Source organism: Rana temporaria, chromosome 5 (assembly GCF_905171775.1).
Source record: "Rana temporaria chromosome 5, aRanTem1.1, whole genome shotgun sequence".
Classification (NCBI taxonomy): domain Eukaryota; kingdom Metazoa; phylum Chordata; class Amphibia; order Anura; family Ranidae; genus Rana; species Rana temporaria.
The window spans coordinates 32,799,072-32,815,974 of record NC_053493.1 but is presented as its reverse complement, the minus strand read 5'-3'; the positions used below and the strand labels follow the sequence as shown (position 1 = coordinate 32,815,974).

Below are 16,903 nucleotides of genomic sequence, written 5' to 3'. Positions count from 1 at the left end.
TCAAACGCAGCCACTGTGCCATGCCATCAAACGCAGCCACTGTGCCATCAATTGTCACAACTGTGCCATGCCATCAAATGCAGCCACTGTGCCATGCCATCAAACGCAGCCACTGTGCCATGCCATCAAACGCAGCCACTGTGCCATCAATTGTCACAACTGTGCCATGCCATCAAATGCAGCCACTGTGCCATGCCATCAAACACAGCCACTGTGCCATCAATTGTCGCCACTGTGCCAATTGTCACCACTGTGCCCTTTAATTGTCACCACTGTGCCCTTTAATTGTCGCCACTGTGCCCCGTAAAATTCCCCGCCCAGCACTTTTCTTTACTGGAGTCAGCCATCCACGTCCCTCAATGTCTTCTCCCGCCCTCGATGACGCTTCAGCCAATCAGGTTACCGATAGCCAGAATCGGTGAACCTGATTGGCTGAGACACCTGTCAGTCTTATCCAAGGAACACACCGCCGGTACGTCCCGAGGATAAGCATTCAGAAGCCGACTACAGCCTGGGGGCTGTACTCGGAAAGCCTATCGGAGCCGCTGGCTCTGATAGGCACTTCCGTATAGGGTGACCACATTTCCAAACTACCATTCAGGGACACCCCCCCTTGTCAAAAATCAGCTTGTGCCGTAACGAATCACAGCACATTGATTGGACACAAGTGGCGGGATTTATGATTTCTCCCATCACAAGCAGGGGGCGGGGATTGTGCTCCTCCAGGCATTCCCGGCCAGGGAAAGTACTGTCAGTGAGTAAAGCAGTGATGTGGCGGCTTTTTTTGGGGGCATCAGATTGGCCGGGGGGGGGGGGGGGGGGGGTGGCTGTAAAAGTTTCATTCCGGGACACTGTATTGTCCTGGAATGAAGGTGCCCGGGACAGACCTGCAAAATGCGGGACTGTCCCGGGCAATCGGGGACACATGGTCACCCTACTTCCGTACAGCCAACCAGCTGCCGTTATTCAGGTGGCTGGCGCTCTATGTCCGGCCATCTGAATAGATCAGCGGCAGCGGCGACAATAACATAGATTCATGCAATGCAGAGGGGGCGGCGCTCCGGCGCTCTCTATGGACGAACCGCCACGGGCCCCGTGGGTGCTTGAATTTCCTGCGAACGCCCCATAATGTCCTAAATTCAGCGAATGGGTGAACACTGATGTTCACGTCAAACTCAAATGTCAGAATAGGCTTGGGCTGGAAGTAGTTAACATTAGGCTGTATCTGTATAGTGCATTGTGGCCCCAAGGGCACGATAGATACATTTGCATGGCTCCACCCACTATCCTACAATGAGGAATAACTCCCTTCATTTTCTGGGATATGTAATAAAATGAGAGGTGTGAATATCTTCTGTCCCACAACAAATGTTCGGTTTCCAACGTCAGGGAGGAATATTCTTAGAGATCATTGCACACAGCCTCAGGGATGACCAGGGAAACCTAGGCAGCTCAGAGTCAACACCTATTATAAAGCGAGAGCCACTGACAACTTGCCTATACACGCCCCCCTCCACCCACTGACCAATCACAGCCCATACACGAAAAGCTGACAGGTTGCTTATAAGCTGGGCTCAGCCCTACAACCACGCCCCTCCACCCACTGACCAATCACAGCCCACACACGAGAAGCTGACAGTTCGCTTATAAGCTGGGCTTAGCCCTATAACCACGCCCCTCCACCCACTGACCAATCACAGCCCACACATAGAGAGGCGTTGACAGGATGCTTATCAACTAAGATCAGCCACGCCTCCACCACACCTTGACCAATAACAGTGCACGCACAGAGACGTTGACACTCACTGCGCTTGACAGCAGTGTGCTTGCCTGCAGCCACGCCCCCTCCACCCGCTGACTAATCGTAGTAGACGACAACGCGCTTGACAGCAACACGCAGCGCAGCGGCCACGCCCCCCATCTCCAATCACATCGCTCTCCGGGGATGTTTCGCGTCACGTGACAGTCTGACCTCCTGTCAACGGTCACGTGACCGGCAGTATGGCGTCCCTGTATGTCAGGGAGACCGGCCGCCGCCTGTGGTGACCGAGGGATCGGGCCGTGAGACCGGGAGAGGGGGAGGGACAGCGGCTCAGACATGCAGAAAATCAAGTCTCTGATGACCCGCCAGGTGAGGAGGAATGAGGAATGAGGAATGAGGAGTACCTGTCCTATCACTGAGGGGGAGGGGAGTGTGCTGTACATGATGGGGGAGGGGTCTGTCATGGTACACCTTACTGTTTGCGGTGCAGAAAAATGCATCGTGCTGCACAATCTCTATGCTCCAGGGCCCAACCTGTGGCCCTCTGGCACTTTTTGTGTGGCCCTTGCAGACACTAATCTGTGTTTTCCCTATTACCCTTTCATAGTAGTGATCTCCAGCAGTCCTTTTTGTACTTCCTCCCCAGTCTCCAACACATCCTGTATCATGTCCTCAGTCTCTGACCATCTCCGGTATCATGTCCTCAGTCTCTGACCATCTCCGGTATCATGTCCTCAGTCTCTGACCATCTCTTGTATCATCATGTCCTCAGTCTCTGAACATCTCCTGTATCACGTCCTCAGTCTCTGACCATCTCCTGTATCACGTCTTCAGTCTCTGACCATCTCCGGTATCATGTCCTCCGTCTCTGATCATCTCCTGTATCATGTCCTCCGTCTCTGACCATCTCCTGTATCATGTCCTCAGTCTCTGACCATCTCTTGTACCGTGTCCTCAGTCTCTGACCATCTCTTGTACCATGTCCTCAGTCTCTGACCATCTCCTGTATCATGTCCTCAGTCTCTGACCATCTCTTGTACCATGTCCTCAGTCTCTGACCATCTCCTGTATCATGTCCTCAGTCTCTGACCATCTCCTGTATCATGTCCTCAGTCTCTGACCATCTCCTGTATCATGTCCTCAGTCTCTGACCATCTCCTGTATCATGTCCTCAGTCTCTGACCATCTCTTGTATCGTGTCCTCAGTCTCTGACCATCTCTTGTATCGTGTCCTCAGTCTCTGACCATCTCTTGTACCGTGTCCTCAGTCTCTGACCATCTCTTGTACCGTGTCCTCAGTCTCTGACCATCTCTTGTACCGTGTCCTCAGTCTCTGACCATCTCTTGTACCGTGTCCTCAGTCTCTGACCATCTCTTGTACCGTGTCCTCAGTCTCTGACCATCTCTTGTACCGTGTCCTCAGTCTCTGACCATCTCTTGTACCGTGTCCTCAGTCTCTGACCATCTCTTGTACCGTGTCCTCAGTCTCTGACCATCTCTTGTATCATGTCCTCAGTCTCTGACCATCTCTTGTATCGTGTCCTCAGTCTCTGACCATCTCTTGTATCATGTCCTCAGTCTCTGACCATCTCTTGTATCATGTCCTCAGTCTCTGACCATCTCCTGTGTCGCGTCTGCAGTCTCTGACCATCTCCTGTGTTGTGTCTGCAGCAGAGCTGCACAATTCTGGCTAAAATGAGAATCACAATTTTTATTATTTTTTGCTTAGAATAAAGATCACGATTCTCTTGGCCTAACATCATCTTTCACATTATACAAAAAAAAAATGAGGCTAACTTTACGGTTTCGTTTATATTTAATTAATTAAAGTGTATTTTTTCCCACCAAAAATTACATTTTAAAAGACCGTTGCGCAAATACAGCATGACATAAAATATTGCAACAACCACCTTTTATTCTCTAGGGTCTCCGCAAAGAATAAATAAAATAAAAATATAATGTTCTAAATGGCTTTCTATCAATAATTAATGATTTTAACTTGAAACCAACAAGTGTCAGAAAAAGGATTTGTCCAGGGGTAGGCAACCTCGGCCCTCCAGCTGTGGTGAAACTACAAATCCCAGCATGCCTCTGCCTCTAGGAGTCATGCCTGTGATTGTCAGAGTCTTGCAATGTCTCATGGGACTTGTAGTTTCACCACAGCTGGAGGGCCGAGGTTGCCTACCCCTGATTTAGTCTTTAAGTGGTTAAACTTCCCTCATTTACAGACTGAAGTTCATTCCTTTTGATCTAAAGAACAAAATGTTACAATGTTTATAGTTAGTTCAGAGCTGAGGAATTTTTTTTTTTTTGTGTTGTTTTTTTGACAGCTGTCGGCTTGAGAATTCTCTGCATAGAAAGAATCGGGAAAATGCTTTAACGGGTCACTAAAGGAATTTTTTTTTTTTTTAGCTAAATAGCTTCCTTTACCTTACTGCAGTACTGGTTTCATGTCCTCATTGTTCATTTTTGCTCTGATGTGGCTGTAATTCCTCTCTGTTCTGGACACTTCCTGGTTGTCTGTTTCCTGATCACCACAGTACTGGGAGATTTCTCACGGTGGTGACTAATCAAGGAGGTGTGATTACTGTGTGTAAAACAAAACTGGATTGGTGCTGAGGGGTTTTAGACAAAGTATCACTGCCCTCTATTGGCTCTCTGTACATCAGAGAACCAGGAAACAACAGCAAAAATGAAACTAAACTGCAGGTACATTATATGATTGGTTTTTATCTATTTTTAATCATTTTTAAAAGGAATCGGTTAACTATTATGTCTCTATACCCTGTAAACAGTCATTTCAGCAATTTTTTTTTGGTACACCTGGTGGCGGCAGCCTAGGTGAGCTCCCCAGAGCAGCGTGCTGACAGGGGAGATGTGGATATTACAGTGGGGGGGAGATGTGGATATTACGGGGGGGGGGGGGGGTGGGGGGATGTCTGTGGATATTACAGTGGGGACTATATATGGTGGTGATCTGAAAAATGATCTGATCCGTGACGATCCAAGATTTTTTGATCTGTTGCACCCCTAGAGGGCGTGCGTGCCCGATGTGCATGGCCGGCGGGCACGATCGTCGCTGACCATGCGCTATCACGCCCGTGCATCCGTCTAAACGCACAAATCTCTGTGCTATCAGGGGAAAGGAGACAGATCGTGTGTTCCTACTAAGTAGGAACAAGGATATGTCTCCTCCCTTAGTCAGTCGTATCCCCATACAGTTGGAACGCAGTGAGAGAACACATTTAACCCCTTGATCGCCCCCTAGTGTTAACCGCTTTCCTGCCAGTGACATTTATAATCGGTGTAATCAGTGCATTTTTATATCAGTGATTGCTGTATAAATGTCAATGGTGTCAAAAGTGTACGGTCTATCTGTCCCAATACCGCTAAAATCACAGATCATCGGCATTACTACTAAACGGAAAATTGCGCTAACCCAAACCAATATTAGTAATGTGGCAATATTGAACCAGAAGGCTGCAGTAAACGGTGTAGACACACATAAAATACAAAAGAGGAAAAAAACTGCGCCAACACAAATTAACTAGCACTCATGCTAGATAAATGGTAACATAAATAAACATATAAATCAATCATGTGCAAAATGTCCCAATAGGTAATAAATCTTGTTGGTGTCAACATCTGAGACGAACAGCACCACAGTGAACGTTCTAACATCCGTGAGAACCGCCACCACATAGAAATCCTCTTACCAGAGTGACAAGTATGAACAGCCTTAAAAAGGTATGGTCTCCGTCCGTGGGTAAAACACAGGATCCAGAAGCCCCAGGAATGAATCATCCAACTAGGGATCGCTACCTCCTGGGGGGGTGGGGCTCTATTAGCATTCACCTGAGCCGGCTGTGGCCCCTGGAGGAAAGCAGAGCAGAAAACATCGGCATTACTAGTTAAAAAAAATAATAATAATAAAAATGCCATAAGTCTTTCCCATATTTTTTAGACACTATGGGCCAGATTCACGTAGATCTGCGGCGGCGTAACGAATCGCATTTACGTTACGCCGCCGCAAGTTTTACGGGCAAGTGCTTGATTCACAAAGCACTTGCCTGTAAAGTTGCGGCGGCGTAGCGTAAATCCCCCCGGCACAAGCCCGCTTAATTCAAATGATCCGGGTAGAGGGCGTGGATCATTTAAATTAGGCGCATTCCCACGCCGAACGTACTGCGCATGCGCCGTCCCTAAAATTTCTCGACGTGCATTGCGCTAAATGACGTCGCAAGGACGTCATTGGTTTCGACGTGAACGTAAATGGCGTCCAGTCCCATTCACGGACGAGTTACGCAAATGACGTAAAATTTTCAAATTTTCGACGCGGGAACGACGGCCATACTTAACATTGGATACACCACCTAGGGGGCATGTTTATCTTTACGCCGCGTATCTCTTACGGAAACGGCGTAAATTTACTGCGACGGGCAAGCGTACGTTCGTGAATCGGCGTAACGACTCATTTGCATATTCTACGCCGACCGCAATGGAAGCGCCACCTAGCGACCAGCATAAATATTGCACCCTAAGATACGACGGCGCAGGCCGTCGTATCTTAGGCATGTTTAAGTGTATCTCAGTTTGAGAATACACTTAAACATACAACGGGCTTAGATTCGGAGTTAAGTCGGCGTATCTTCTGATAAGCCGGCGTAATTCTTTGAGAATCTGGCCCTATAACTTTTGCGCAAGCCAATCAATATGCGCTTATTGCGATATTTTTCCAGCGTAGGTGGAAGTAGGCGTGATCCATGCTAATGAGGCGTGACCCCATGCAAATGATGGGCCGAGTGCCATACGAGTACTTAAAACGAACGGCGCATGCGCCGTCCCGTGGACGTATCCCAGTGCGCATGCTCAGAATCACGTCGGAACAACTCCCCAAGATACGACGGATCACTGCCTACGACGTGAACGTAACCTACGCCCAGCCCTATTCACGTACTACGTAAACGACGTAAAATACGACGGCTGTGTTCCCTGGTCCATACCTTAGCATGAGTTGCGCCTCATATATGGGGAATAAATTTACGCCGGACGTACGACTTACGCAAACCGCGTATATTATTTTGTTTGGGTACAATGGCGCACAACCACGCAATTGTCAGTTAAAGCGACGCAGTGCCAAATTGTAAAAAGTGCTCTGGTCAGGAAGGGGGGAGAAATCTTCCGGGGCTGAAGTGGTTGAAGTAAGTCGGGGGGGGGGGGTCACGCAGCCAGGCATGTGTGTTAATGTCACCCAGTTGACTGTCGGCTTCTACAGACTACAGAACTTTCCACCTGATCTCTTCAAGGTGGTATTTACCTGGTAGTGATGAGGACGGTGTCCCTTTCCCTCACCACTGTGGCCAGGAAATAGGCTTTATAACCACTTTAATTAGTATTTTAATGAAGGCGAAGATTCACATTATGTTGGGCAGAGTTGTTCTAGCTAATCAAGTCCCTGTGGTCACCTTGTGAATTGGAGCTTCATAGGTTGGCATCTCTGATCATCATTTCAGAGTTTCCAGATTGACTATGAAAGAGCCGGATTCTGGAGCCGGTCCAGTGAATTCTGCTCCAGATGGTCGCCATGCTGCCATGGGTTCTTGCCAGCCAAAGACAGACGTTTCCCGTCGCACCTGCACAGGAGGATCCGGAGTTTGATGTCCCCATTGGCGGTTCATGAAAAAACAATTGTTGATAATTAACAACTTCTTCAAAATTGGATTGTTGCTGGGCTGCTACAGACAGACGGGCGATCTGATCTGTCAGGACAGTGCCGTCCCAATCTATAGAGCAGTAATGAATATGACCTTGTCATCCTCCTGTGTGAAATGTCAGGATTTACACCTCTCCCGTTCATTGCCCTGCACTCCTCCTTCCAACATGCAGGCAAATTAAAGCCAAAATCCATGATTTTGTTTTTTTCTCTAAACAATCAGGCTTAATTTGTTTCATATGGTTGTGGGGTGATTAAAAATGCACCCCCTCTACCTTTAACCACTTGCTTACTGGGCACATAAACCCCCTTCGTTCCCAGGCAAAATTTCAGCTTACGGCACTGCGTCGCTTTAACTGACAATTGCGCGGTCGTGCGACGTGGCTCCCAAACAAAATTGGCGTCCTTTTTTCCCCACAAATAGAGCTTTCTTTTGGTGGTATTTGATCACCTCTGCGGTTTTTATTTTTTGCGCTATAAACAAAAAAAGAGCGACAATTTAAAAAAATATATATATATTTTTTACTTGTTGCTATAATAAATATCCCAATTTTTTTTTAAAAAAAAACTAATTTTTTTTCTCAGTTAAGGCCGATACGTATTTTTGTAAAAAAAAAAAAAAAAAAAAATCGCAATAAGCGGTTTGCGCAAAAGTTATAGCGCCTACAAAATAGGGGACAGAATTATTATTTTTTTTTATTATTTTTTTTTTTTTTTTTACTAGTAATGGCGCCGATCTGCAATTTTTATTGGGACTGCGACGTTATGGCGGACACATCGGACACTTTTGACACAAATTTGGCTCCATTCACATTTATACAGCGATCAGTGCTATAAAAATGCACTAATTGCTGTATAAATGTGACTGGCAGTGAAGGGGTTAACACTAGGGGGTGAGGAAGGGGTTAAATGTGTATCCTAGGTGTGTTGTAACTGTGGGGGGGGGGGGGGGGGTGACTGGGGGAGGTGACCGATGCTGTGTCTCTATGTACAAGAGACACAGATCGGTCTCCTCTCCTCTGACAGAACGTGGAGCTCTGTGTTTACACACAGAGCTCCACGTCCCCGCTGTCTTACCGACGATCACGTGTACCCGGCGGACATCGCGCCCGCCAGGTACACGCATCGGCTTCCCAGCGATGCGCCGGGACAGTGTTTACCCGCTGCGCGCCCCCCAGAGGCCCGCGCGGGTAATGCTTTTAAATGACGTCCAAAGACGTCCAGTTGGCACCTGAGAGCTGCGCTGTTGACGTCTTTTGTCAATAGCGCGGGTCTCAAGTGGTTAAAAGAGAAGTACAGCCAACGCTCCTGTGCAGTTCGTTCTGCACTCCTGTGACCCGTTTTCAGCAGACAGCGGGCTGAAGCCTGCTGTCCACTGATGTCACAGAGACAGTCCAGGCTGGGGAAAGATCGCAGCCACATGGTCACGATCCGCCCACATGCCCCTAGACCGGCAGCTGGCTCAGCCTATGGTGAGCCGCTATGAGCCTGAGCCAGCCACTGCCTCCTTCTCCTCCACAGCTCAGCACTCCAGTGAGAGGGGGGCGGACAGAGGGCCGGTGACTGACGGGGAGCTCTGAGAACCGATCGATCAGCAGTCTTTGATCGCTTGGTTCTCGGTCTTAGCCCAGGTTCACACTGAGCTGCGGGAATGAAGTCGTGCGAGTTCAGCTGAACTCGCACGATTTCACTCCCGCATTTCAGTCCTGATTTTAGAGACATCTGTGCAGTTTCTGATGTCAATGTAAATTGCAGCCCGAAATCACAAAAAGTAGTACAGAAACAACGTTTTGAAATCGGTGCAGCGCCTCAGATGCGGCGTCACACTGTTTAGGACGGTGCCATTGACAGCAATTGCTGCCAATTTGACATGCGATTTGACATAGCAACTTATTCCCCCCCATGCTCCAGTGCTCTAGGCAGAGATCTCCGAACTACTGCCCTCCAGCTGTTGCAGACTACATTTCCCATGAGACATTCACAGACATGACTAGGCATGCTGGGATTTGTAGTTCCTGAACAACTTGAGGGCCATAGTTTGGAGACCCCTGCTCTAGGGTCCTGCTGTCATCAGGACCGAAGCAGGGTTTAGATGTGATGACACTGGCAGGGTGGGTGAGCGCTAGGGTTGTCCGGATACCGATACCGAGCATTTGCGCGAGTACTCGTGCAAATGCTCCCGATGCCAGATCCGATACCTGTGATGGGGGAGAGAGAGGCGGCGTGGAACAGGAAGTCAGCGAGCAGGTAAGCTGGCGGGGGGGAAAGGGGGCAGCCGCATCATCCATCGGTGGCCGGAGCCGGCACATTCGGTAACTGAAGTGACGGTCCGTGTTGCAGCTGTACACCGTCAGTGCTTTAACCCATTCCAAGTCCCATCTTGGTACACCCTGCACTCGGCCACATTAAGCCAGCAGCGGACATCTTGTTACACCCAGCCCATATAGTTTGGGCTGGGTGTAACAAGATGTCTGCTGCTGCTTTTATGTGGCCGAGTGCAGGGTGTAGCAAGATGGGCGTCGCAGGCAGCATAGAAAAATAGTTTAGGTTCCTTTTTTATGTCATTTATTTCAGTGCCTGCCCATAAGTGCCACTGCCAGCCATCTGTCAGTGCCCATCTATCAGTACCAGCCTATCCGTCAGTGCATGCCATCTTTCAGTGCGTGCCACCTATCAGTGCCCATCCATCAGTGCCACTGCCAGCCATCTATCAGTGCGTTGCATGACATTAAAAAAAAGTATCGGTAATCAGTATCGGCGAGTACTTGGGGGGGAAAAAAACGTATCGGTACGTGTACTCGGTCTTAAAAAAGTGGTATCAGGAGTCGGCACACCCTAGCAGCGCCATCTGCTGGGCATAAGAGGATCAGGTAAGTAACACTGTTTCTCCTCTCTCCTGGACAAAACAATCCATGAACCTCTGCTGTGTGAGCCCCACTGCAATGGATAATTTAAAAAATGATCCTGGAGTTCGGATTTAATGTTATGCTGAGGTCACTTTCTTCTTCTTACTATTTTTGACAAGTGCTCTATACATTTTCTTTTTCTTTCAATCTCCTATCGCTAATGCATTCAGAACTACTATAGGAGATCTCAATTATTATATTTATTTGCTTTTAGTCTGATAAAATGTACGTTATTGAAACTATCTCACTACACTAAATTATCCACCTCCACTATGTTCCTTTTCTTTTCTTTTTTTTTTTTTTTTAAATTGTCATCTGTATCTGATGCTTTTTCTTCAGTAAACAATAAAAAAAAAGACTGTATGAAATGCTGCTCACTCAGTCTTTGTTTAATACAGAGGTTGACAAATTTGCTTGGAATCTAGGAGCCAGCTAAAAAAGTTAGGAGCCAGAAAACGCGCCCCGTCCCGTCGAGCTTGCGCGCAGAAGCGAACACATACGTGAGCAGCGCCCGCATATTTAAACGGTGTTCAAACCACACATGTGAGATATCGCCGCGATTGGTAGAGCGAGAGCAATAATTCTAGCCCTAGACCTCCTCTGTAACTCAAAACATGCAACCTGTAGAATTTTTTTAAACGTCGCCTATGAAGATTTTAAAGGGTAAAAGTTTGTCGGCATTCCACGAGCGGACGCAATTTTGAAGCGTGACATGTTGGGTATGAATTTACTCGGCGTAACATTATCTTTCATAATATTAAAAAAATTGGGGATAACTTTACTGTTGTCTTATTTTTTTAATTAACAAAAGTGTAATTTTTTCCCAAAAAAGTGCACTTGAAAGACCGCTGCGCAAATTCGGCATGACAGAAAGTATTGCAACGATCGCCATTTTATTCTCTAGGGTGTTAGGATAAAAAATATATATAATGTTTGGGGGTTCTAATTAGAGGGAAGAAGATGGCAGTGAAAATAGTGAAAAATTACATTAGAATTGCTGTTTAACTTGTAATGCTTAACTTGTAATACCAACGACCACCACCAGATGGCGCCAGCTTACACATCTGGTGGTAATAACTTGTAATACCAACAGCTCACCACCAGATGGCGCCAGCTCACAAAAAAAAAATATATATATATATATATTTTTTTGCCCCCCTTCCAAGCCAAGTTGCCAGGACCCCTATTTCTAGTCGCCATGGCGAAACCTGGCGCCCGGGATTTGTCGAGCCCTGGTTTAATGTATGTTCAATCCATTATCAATGAAAGAAAAAGGGAAAAACATGATATCGGCGCTCAAGTGTTGTAGCAACTAGGAAAGGGACTCTGACCGGAAAAGCTTGTTGACCCATAAATGCCACGCTGTGCCCAGGAACCACACACAGCTGTGCTGCCCTCTTCTTTAATTCTATGCAGAGAGAGGTGCCCCGGCCTAGAAACACCATTACCACAAAACACCATTGCAGCTTCCTTTTGTGCCTTAAATACCACAGAAGAAGATCTATGTAACACTGCACAACGCAAGGACTTGTGCTTTTCAAGGGGCACACCCTTGGCTCTTAAAGCGCAAGTAAACACATTGATTTCATATTTGTAAAAAAAACAGTTGCATTCCCGGTAGAGCTGCACGATTCTGGCTAAAATGAGAATCACAATTTTTTGGGATTAGAAGATGGGTCACGATTCCCCCAGAGTAACATCATCTCTCACATTAAACAAAAAATTGGGCTAACTTTACTGTTTATTTATTATTTTTTATTCATTGAAGTGTATTTTTTTCCCCCAGAAATTGTGTTTGAAAGACCACTGGGCAAATACAGTGTGACATAAAATATTGCAACAATCGCCATTTTATTCCCTAGGGTGGGGCGCAAACGAAAAAAAAACAAAACAATTGCAGCCTCACAGTGCCATGCCATCAAACGCAGCCGCTGTGCCATGCCATCAAACGCAGCCGCTGTGCCATGCCATCAAACGCAGCCGCTGTGCCATGCCATCAAACGCAGCCGCTGTGCCATGCCATCAAACGCAGCCACTGTGCCATGCCATCAAACGCAGCCGCTGTGCCATGCCATCAAACGCAGCCGCTGTGCCCCCGCAATTGTCACCACTGTGCCCCCGCAATTGTCGCCACTGTGCCCCCGCAATTGTCGCCACTGTGCCCCGTAAAATGCTGCCACTGTGACCTGTAAAATGCCCCCCCCTGGCACTTACCTTTCTGGGGTCAGCCATGATTCTACCGTCCCTCGTCCAGTCCCTCGTCCCGCCCTCGATGACGCTTCAGCCAATCAGGTTACCGATTACCAGAATCAGATTACCTGATTGTCTGAGACGCCTGTCAGTCTTATCCAAGGAACGCACCGCCAGTACGTTCAGCCAGCTGAATAGAGGGCGGCAGCGGCGAAAATATATAGATTCATACAATGCATGAATCCATATGTTTTAGTGGCTGTGCGAGAGCCAGAGGAGGCGGCGCTCCGGCACCCTCTATGGACGAACCGCTCCTGCCCCAGCGATAAGTGGAGTTGATGTGGCAGTAGAAGGAGTTGCGCCCTCGGGCTGCTAAGAAGCTACAAGTCCCAGAATATCTTATTGGTAAAGAACAAGACTGTCTTGGTAAAACAAGAAGTTCCCCAAGAACAAGAGTTGTAGAAAGGCCATGTCTGGGTTTTTTGAACTTATGAACACGTTGCAAGAAATGCATTTTTTTTTCTTCATTCAGTCACCATGTATTTTTCAGACCTTGCATGATAACATTTTAACTTTAATTTCATCCTTTTTATTTTAGGGTCTCAAAAGTCCACAAGACAGCGTCCATGATCTCAGTCCGGTTGAAAACTTTAGACTTCCGTCCAAGGTATGATACGTTTTCTATGTTATGTCATATACTGTATATAGCATAACTTATTCTTGACTGTTGAATGTAGGTGTATCTCATAGGCTACAATGATAATGACTCACAGTACAGTGCAGATGGACATAGACGGAGTGGGACAGATTATTATTTCTTAGTGCTAGGCACTGGTGCAGACGCTGACTTGCAGGTTGGTGAAGAGCAGACCAGACCAGTGATGGCGAACCTTGGCACCCCAGATGTTTTCGAACTACATTTCCCATGATGCCCAACTACTCCTCAGAGTGCATGAGCATCATGGTAAATGTAGTTCCAAAACATCTGGGGTGCCAAGGTTCGCCATCACTGGACTAGAGCATTCAGAAGGAATGGAGGTCTGAGATGAGGTCTGTTTTATACTTTTTATTACGTTTTGGAGGGAGGTTGTACTGTATATGGGAGGTGACTGATTTTAAAATCTGGTTTTCCTGGGAGAGAAAGGGTTTAGACCGGCCATTCTCAACCATAGTGCCTCCAGAGAGCTGTGGCTGATTGACTTGCCATCTGATGGTGCCACCTGGCAGAGCAAAGAGCATGATACCAAAGATATGTTTAGCTGTCTTTGAATGGTGTGTCTGGAATATAAATGTTTTCTAATTTGTTCTGATTCTAGTCTCAAGTTATCAGAGTGAATGTCTGAGACATTCTTTGCCCCACAGCCACACATACATGCCCCTTGTATATAAGTGTTTGCCGGTCATGGTTTGCCGGTCATGGTTTGCCGGTCATGGTTTGCCGGTCATGGTTTGCCGGTCATGGTTTGCCGGTCATGGTTTGCCGGTCATGGTTTGCCAGGTTGGAAAAAAACACAAGTCCATCCAGTTCAACCATTAAAAAAAAAAATTATATCATACAATCCCATATACCCAATTCTACACCCACAGTTGATCCAGAGGAAAACCCCCAGCAGAGATTGATCCAATTTGCTACAGCAGGGGAAAATATTCCTTCCTGACAACCCCCCCCCCCCCCCTGAGAGGCAATCAGATTTTCCCTGGATCAACTTCAGCTATAAATCTTAGTGCTCAGTTATATTCTGTACATTTTAGGAAAGTATCCAGGCCTTTCTTAAAGCAATCTACTGAGCTGGCCAGAAGGGAGTCTATTCCACATTTTCACAGCTCTTACTGTGAAGAAACCTTTCCATATTTGGAGATGAAATCTCTTTTCCTCTAGACGTAAAGAGTGCCCCCTTGTTCTTTGTGTTGACCGTAAAGTGAATAACTCAACACCAAGTCCACTGTATGGACCCATTATATACAGTTGTATTCAAAATTATTCAACCCCCACTGAAATTGATTGTTTTGGCCAGTTTGACATTGGTTTTGATCATTCAGTCATCCTGCTTACAATTAAATCAAAGAGGCACGTGTAGGTCAGACAAATATAACATAACATTTATAATGAAATAACCACAAATGTCTTTTCTGTGCTCACATCATTATCAGTTTTATTCAACCCCCAATTGACATTCAATCTTAGTACTTAGTACAACATCCTTTTACAGTTTTATAACCGCTTTTAAACTTGAAGCATAGCTTGACACAAGTGTCTTGCAGCGCTCTACGTGTATCTTCGCCCATTCGTCATGGGCAAAAGCCTCCAGTTCAGTCACATTCTTAGGCTTGCGCACTGCAACTGCTTTCTTTAAGTCCCACCAGAGGTTCTCAATCGGATTTAAGTCTGGTGACTGCGATGGCCACTCCAAAATGTTCCAGCCTTTAATCTGCAACCATGCTCTAGTGGACTTGGAGGTATGCTTGGCATCATTGTCCTGTTGAAAGGTCCAACGTCTCCCAAGCCTCAGGTTTGTGACGGACTGCATCACATTGTTATCCACTATCTCCTGGTACTGAAGAGAATTCATGGTACCTTGCACACGCTGAAGCTTCCCTGTACCTGCAGAAGCAAAACAGCCCCAAAGCATGATTGACCCCCCGCCATGCTTCACAGTAGGCAAGGTGTTCTTTTCATCATAGGCCTTGTTCTTCCTCCTCCAAACATAGCGTTGATCCATGGGCCCAAACACTTCTAATTTTGTTTCATCAGTCCACAGAACACAATCCCAAAACTTCTGTGGTTTGTCCACATGACTTTTGGCATACTGCAGTCGACTTTTCTTATTCTTTGGAGACAGCAAGGGGGTGCGCCTGGGAGTTCTGGCATGGAGGCCTTCATTACGCAGTGTGCGCCGTATTGTCTGAGCAGAAACTTCAGTACCCACATCTGACAAATCTTTTGTCAGTTCCTCAGCAGTCACAAGGGGACTTTTCTCCACTCTACGCTTCAGGTAGCGCTCAGCAGTCGAAGTCAGCATCTTCTTTCTGCCACGACCAGGTAGCGTTTCAACAGTGCCCTTTGCCTTGAATTTGCGAATGATGCTTCCTATGGTGTCTCTTGGTATGTTTAACATCTTTGCAATCTTCTTATAGCCATTGCCCTTCCTGTGAAGAGTAATCACCTCTTCTCTTGTCTTCCTGGACCATTCTCTTGACTTCCCCATGTTTGTAACCACACCAGTAAATGTCTAGAAGGAGCTGAGTATCACAGTCATTTTAAAGCTGCCTAATTGGTGCTTATTAGGCCCCGTACTCACGACCAAACATGTCTGCTGAAACTGGTCCGCAGGCCAGTTTCAGCAGACATGTTTGGTCGTGTGTGTGGGCGCGAGCGGGCCGAATTCCAGCAAACATTTGCCCGCCGGGCCTTTTCCCAGCGGACAAATATTCCTGGACTTGTTTTAAAACAGTCCGCTGGAATCCTGCCCGCTCGGACATGTACGGTCGTCAGTACAGACCTACCGTACATGTCCAGGCGCCCGCCGTCCCTCGCATGCGTCGAATGACTTCGACGCATGCGTGGAAGCATTTTAAAGGCGGCCCGCCCACGTCGCTGCGTCATTGTCGCGGCGACACCGCGTCATCGACGCGGCGACACCGCGGACACGCCCCGCGTATTGTTTACGCGCGGACTTCTGTACGATGGTGTGTACAACCATCGTACAGAAGCCCTCTGGCAGACATGTATGGTGAAAACGGTCCGACGGACCGCTTTCACCATACATGTTTGGTCGTGAGTACCCGGCCTTAGGCTTAATTGCTGCTCCCTGACATCCACAGGTGTTTTCAATACCTGATTGAAAACACTTCAATGAACCTCTGTTCTTCAGAGTGGTAGTCTTTAAGGGGTTGAATAATTGTGTAAATGAAGAATTTACAAAAGAAACATTTACTACTGTATTACAAAACCAATTGATGTCATTTTAGTTGCATATGGTTCTTTAAGAAGTCCTTGTAGGATTTCATTCTGAATACAATTACAAATGTACACTAAATTCCCTAAAACCCTTTACAGCATTGGGGGGTTGAATAATTTTGAACACAACTGTATTTGTACATGTTGATCATATCCCCCCTAATTCTCCTCTTCTCAAGAGTGAATAAATTCAGTTCCTCTAATCTTTCCTCATAGCTGAGCTCCTCCATGCCTCTTATCAGTTTGGTTGCCCTTCTCTGCACTTTCTCCAGTTCTCCGATATCCTTTTGAAAAAATGGTGCCCAAAACTGAACTGCATATTCCAGATGAGGTCTTACTAATGATTTGTACAGGGGCAAAATTATATCTCTGTC

At 46.9% G+C, this 16,903-nt stretch overlaps 1 protein-coding gene across 2 annotated transcripts in view; it reads left to right on the top strand.

Moving 5' to 3' along the window:
• The first annotated feature begins 1,945 nt into the window (after window positions 1–1,945).
• VPS50 (VPS50 subunit of EARP/GARPII complex) overlaps window positions 1,946–16,903 on the top strand; it is a 302,084-nt gene continuing 287,126 nt past the window's right edge. The window contains exons 1-2 of one of the 2 annotated variants that reach the window (XM_040352337.1): window positions 1,946–2,131; window positions 13,170–13,238. In XM_040352337.1, coding sequence (XP_040208271.1) covers window positions 2,099–2,131; window positions 13,170–13,238 — 102 coding nt within the window. In that variant the 5' untranslated portion in view covers window positions 1,946–2,098. The remainder of the gene's footprint in view (window positions 2,132–13,169; window positions 13,239–16,903) is intronic. The other variant, XM_040352336.1, reaches the window with a different exon arrangement.